Raw genomic sequence first — 5,385 nt, forward strand, 5'->3', positions numbered from 1 at the left:
GCACCTCTCGTGGGGGTCCTAGAGGAGGAGGGCGCTGGGTCCAGGCCAAGCTGGGTCCAGGCCAAGCGCCTCTTGCAGCCCAGTGGGTCCTGAAAAGATGGGGATGGGCTGGCCTACATTAGATCCTGCTTCTCCGACCCCTGCACAACCCTGCCTGCCCGAGGTTGGCCCTCAGAGCTCTGTGGGAGGGTTCAGCACCCTGGACAGGGCGTGCAGCACCCCATTCTGGAAGGCAGGGTGTCCCTTTTTGGTTGGCTCTCTAAGCCTTCGCTCCTGCTGTGCCCCGACTTGGTGAACCTTGCAGTGGCTTGTAAGGTCCCAGGGGTGTTTGGAGACCATGTCTGGTTCCCATACCCTCTTCTTCGTCTGGCAAGAAGCCTCTGTGCCACCCAGATGGCCCCTCCCTACTCTGTCTTTACTGTGCCTGAGATTCTTCCATCACAGACTCGGTTCATGCAAGGCCAGGACCAGACCCTCATCCAAAGCAGGCCTCCGAGATGTTGCATTAAATTGTCTCATTAAGTCATTTACAAGGCGAAGGAACTGTTGGGGCGCCCCAGTCCTCAGGCAGCAAGTGCCTTTCGTCTCACTGGCCAAGTCCTCTCCACTGCTGGCTTTGCAGAGCAGGGACATGGGCAGACCCGAGGCTGCATCACAGGGCCCATTAGCCAGGTCTGCCTGGCTGAAGGCAGCGGCAGTACTGGGCTCGTGCGCCTCCCTCACCTGACAGCCGCACTTGTAGATGAGGAAACTGAGGCCTCGCGGCACCTCTGACCTGGGGCTGGGGGCTGTGTTTAGGTGGCCCAGCTGCCCCTGAGTCTGAAGGACAACAGCTGGCACCACATCTGCATTGCCTGGACCACAAGGGATGGCCTGTGGTCTGCCTACCAGGACGGGGAGCTGCGGGGTTCTGGTGAGAACCTGGCTGCCTGGCACCCCATCAAGCCTCATGGGATCCTTATCCTGGGCCAGGAGCAGGTAAGACTCAGAGTGGGATCAGGGTTTGAGGCCCAAGCACAATCCCACTCACCCAGGGCCCCCAGGGAGGAGAGTGGGAGGGGCCTTGAAAGCTTAGCAGTCTGACCCAGCCCTGTGCAGTGGGCAACACCCAGAGAGTGCCCACCGTTGAGGGGCGGGGCTAGGGCCTTGAGGTGGGGCTAGGGCCTTGGGGTGGGTCTGGACCGTGGGGAGGAATTTCAGCAGGAACTGTCTGTCTTTCATGTTCCCTCACTGTCCTCCTTTCTCTGCTGTTCTCTTGGCCCAGGACACCCTGGGTGGCCGGTTTGATGCCACGCAAGCCTTCGTGGGCGACATTGCCCAGTTTAACCTGTGGGACCACATCCTGACACCTACCCAGGTCCTGGGCATTGCCAACTGTACGGGGCCGCTACTGGGCAACGTCCTGCCCTGGGAAGACAAGCTGGTGGAGGCTTTCGGGGGTGCAAAGAAGGCCCCCTTTGATGTCTGCAAGGGGAGGGCCAAGGCATGAGGGGCTACCTCATGCAGGGCCCCCCTTTGTCTGGCAATTTGGGGCCTTTGGGGGGCATGCTCCCCCCTCAGCCTACCCACGCTCTGTCCTGCCCCACTCCTGGTCCTACCTCCCCCCCTCCCCCCCACAATCCCAGGATGCCCAGCCCTGCAGTGGCTGGCCCCCCATCCCACTGGGGTAGGGACAAGCAGCTCCAGCCAACACATCAAGGCTGGGCTGAGTCCAGGGCCAGGGTGGGGCGGCTAGCAGTGCTCACAGCTCTGTCCACCTCCTGGCATTACACTGGGGCCATCTCTCAGCCCAACCTGCCTTGCCAGGCAGCCCTATCTGGTTCCACTGACTTCAACAGCGTCTGCCATGGGATTGCATTTGGGGCGAGGGCTGTGAGCCCAGCGCCAGGGCGGCCTTCCTGCATCTTTCCACCAGCTGCCAGTCAAGGGCAGCAGGATCTTGGTGGAGCCTCTACCCACCTTCCCACCCCTGCCCACAGCCTGCCTCTCCCTCCTCTCTCTGCTCGTGGTTTGAATGTTGGCTCCATGTGTGGCTGGCCCCACCTCATTTTCTAGGACATTCCTTTTCCAGCTCCAGCCTGGAGCATTAGGGACCAAGGCCCCACCAGGTCAAAAGGCCATTGTCCCCCCTTGTGCCCACCGGCAGCTGTGTCTTCTGGGGCACAGCCCTGCTCCATGCGCAGACAGGGCCTGGGCCACTTCCGCTTGGGCTGGGAGAGCATGAGGCAGAAGCGCTGCCCCAGGGGACCCAGACTCTGGCAGAGCTCCCCGCTAAGGGCTGTAGCCTCTGGGGAAGGAAGAAGCTGGGTGGGCAGGAAGAAACATGGGGTGACGTGCAGAATGCTGGGTGAGGAGGAGGAGTCCTTGGTTCCCAGCTAGCCCCGCCCCAAGCCTGCCGGGTGGCCTGCTCAAGTCCCCACTTTGGCCGGCGCCCCCCTTTATGGGCTGAGGCCCTTGCTTTGGGGTCTGAGCATTCCAGATCAGATGTGCGGCAGGCGTGGCTCTGGAACAATGGGGGAGGCAAACCTGAGGGTCCAGGGTGCCCCAGGGGCATAACGGGGCAGCACATGGGTCTGGCTGGGCAAAGGTCAGGGGCAGCAGCTGGCTTTAGAGAGCCAGAGGCAGAGCGAGACCCCCTGGGACACAGGTCTGAAAAACCTGCTCTGCTAGGTCCCTCCGCCCAGCACCCCGCCAGAGGCCAGAGTGCACCAATGAGAGGGAGGGAGGGCAGGTGTGACCCGCGGGTGCTGCTGCAGGAATGGGGTCTAAGGGCGCAGGTGTTCTGCGCCCCACCAGTCGCCTACAGGTGCCGGGGCAGCTGCAGGTTACCTGACTCAGTGGGACGGGGGCGGCTTCTGCCCCTCTCCCATTTCGCTCCCTGGCTCAGCTCCCATGGCCGCTTAGCCCGAGGCAGGACATAAGCGCTCTGGCCGTGGGCCCAGAGCCAGGGAGGCAGCGCCAAGCCTTGTTGCTCCAGCCCGACCCTTGTTCCCATTTGAAACGCACAGACAGACCCCTCGGCACCTCTGCCAGCCCCCCCCCCAGAAGCCACCTGCCTCAGCCAGAGGTCTGGGTTGCCCGGGTAACCGCCAGCACCATCAGCCTAACGCTGGGTCAAGCATCGTGGAATGACATGCAGTTGCTGGGGTGACAGCAGAATTCAGAACTTAGATTCTGGGGACACAGGGCGTGACTGGGTTCTGTTGCTTTCTTTAAGGGGGCTGCTTTGGGGACTGCGCGACGCTGGGGGGAAACAGGGGCCTTTCTCGGGGGGAGGGGCACAGCTTGCTCGGCCACTGAGCCTAGCTGAGGCCTCACCCCACCTTTAAGCTTTGTCATGGTGACACAGACCTCTGAAGTGCAGCCTGGCTCCCGTGCTGAGTCACCCTGGCCGGGCTACGGAGGGCACAAACTGGGAGCGAGGGGCACAGGCACCCAGTCGGGGCTTTGGGCAGGCGGCCAGGGCCCCTGCCCCCCGCCCCGGTGTCCTGCGCCCTCGCTGTTGGGACCAGCTCTGCGCCTCCTGCTGCTGCCCGCACAGCCAGGGCGAGAGGAGGGGCCGACACAGGGCTCAGACGTGGCCAGCCGCTCCCGGCCCGTCACGACGCCAGGGCGCGTCGGCACTGCGGGCTCACAGTCCACGCGTCCTCACAACGCTGGACAAGCGAGCGGCTCAGTGACCTGCCCAGGGTCAGCCGGCTGGGGGGTGGCACCAGGGCTCAAACCAAGGCTTGCGCTGGGGCCTGGCTCGGCCGGGGGTGGGCACCTCTCCTGGGTGGGCCCCACTCACCACCCTCCGGGGGCCTGTGGCCACGCCAGGGGCGGCGAGCCATTCTCCACAGAGCGCCCAGTGATTCATCCTGTCCCGGGAGCCGGAGGAGGGTGGAAAGGGAGGAGGCCGCCGGGAAGCCGTGCAGGGGAGGGATGGAGTGAGTTGGAGATTTCTCAGACTCCTGCTTTGGTCCAGCCCCAAGCCAGGTGCTTCACAGCTCTTACCTGCCAGATTTTTCTCCTTTGTGGCACCTTGTGCCCCCAACTAACGCCCCAAAGTGACGGGTCCCCGTGCCACAGCTGGGTGTGAGCCGGGAGCACAGACCGAGGCAGGAAGACTCCGGGCAGGGCCCAGAGGCGAGGCCCAGAGCGGGCGAGCGACCCTCAGGGCCGCCCCACCAGGAAGCGGGGCCCTCGGCGCCCACCCAGCGACTCCGCGTTCCTGCCCCACGGCACGTGGACCGGCCCCCCACACCCGGTCCCTCCTCTAAGCGCCCTGCAACCCTGCCCTGAGCAAACTGGGGAAGGGGCCGATCCCAGACGGGGGTTACCTCCTTCACCCCTTGGGCCCAGCTGCCTGCCCCGCCAGACCCGCCCAGCCCGCCCCTGCTGGGTGGAAAGGGGCTCTGGTGGACCCAGACTGGACAGGGGGAGTCCTCGGACACTGTGAAATTGGCGCATCCTGTGGCCGCCCACCCCCACCCTTCACTCACCTGATTTTGTACATAGAAGTGACATGAGATGTGACGTGTGTGTGAACGATGTGTCATGGTTTTTGTTACCTTTTTGTTTTTGTAAGTTTGAACGTTCAAAATAAACATGATGTTTACTCTGAGCCTCTTCTTGCAAGGGGTAGGGCAGGCGGGTGGGGCTTGCACAGAGCAGGAAGGGGGCAAAGGCAGGGGCGGCGGGTCCTGGCACCCCAAAGCCTCACCCCTACCGCTATATCCCCCACCTGGCAGGTTCCCCCGGGCCCCAGGTGCAGACAGCCTATCCCCAGGATCTGGGCAGGGAAGATGTAAAGAACACAAGTCCCACATGGAACGTGGCCCAGTTCTGGTAACTGGGCTTGGCCTCATTCCCAGCACCCCAGCCCACCGTGGCCCAGTTCCGGGAACCGACTGTGAGGCCCAAGCGGCCTGAGGCGCTGGCTGGACCCCCCCCCCACTTCCTGGGGGTCCCAGGCAGAGGGAGTGGAGGAGGCGCCTTTGGGAGCCTGCCTGGACGCTCCCGGCTCTTCTGGCCTGCACGCTGGAGCTCAGCCCCCCACCTGGCCCACCCCCACCCCTGAGGCTCTCACGCGGGCTCCACCTTCCCACTCCACCGCTGCTCCGGCTGAGCCCGGTCCTCACTGAGACCACCGAGGGTTGGGGATCCCACACCAACAGGCCCAGCCTTTCCAGACTTTCCCAAAGCTTCTGGAACTTTCTATTCGGCCCCCAGCGGACCAGAGGGCGGAGCCGGAAGAGGCCCCTCAAGTGGGAGGCTGTGTTTGAAGCCCACCGAGTTGTCCGGAAAACCCAGCTCCCCATGCTGCTCCGGCAAGAATCCAGATTTGTTTTCAGGTAAAACGTTTTAGCGACTCACACCGAGTAAGACGAAGGCTCCACCGGA

The 5,385-nt window shown here is 63.6% G+C and overlaps 1 protein-coding gene across 3 annotated transcripts in view; it reads left to right on the forward strand.

Annotated features, from left to right (window-relative positions):
- Nucleotides 1-4,598, forward strand: part of NPTXR (neuronal pentraxin receptor) — a 17,221-nt gene extending 12,623 nt beyond the window's left edge. For all 3 annotated transcript variants that reach the window (XM_012720291.1, XM_012720289.1, XM_012720290.1), the window contains 2 exons: nucleotides 799-978; nucleotides 1,265-4,598. In XM_012720291.1, coding sequence (XP_012575745.1) covers nucleotides 799-978; nucleotides 1,265-1,489 — 405 coding nt within the window. In that variant the 3' untranslated portion in view covers nucleotides 1,490-4,598. The remainder of the gene's footprint in view (nucleotides 1-798; nucleotides 979-1,264) is intronic.
- Nucleotides 4,599-5,385: the final 787 nt, after the last annotated feature.

Source organism: Condylura cristata, unplaced genomic scaffold (genome assembly GCF_000260355.1).
Source record: "Condylura cristata isolate star-nosed mole 26May11 unplaced genomic scaffold, ConCri1.0 scaffold00004, whole genome shotgun sequence".
Classification (NCBI taxonomy): domain Eukaryota; kingdom Metazoa; phylum Chordata; class Mammalia; order Eulipotyphla; family Talpidae; genus Condylura; species Condylura cristata.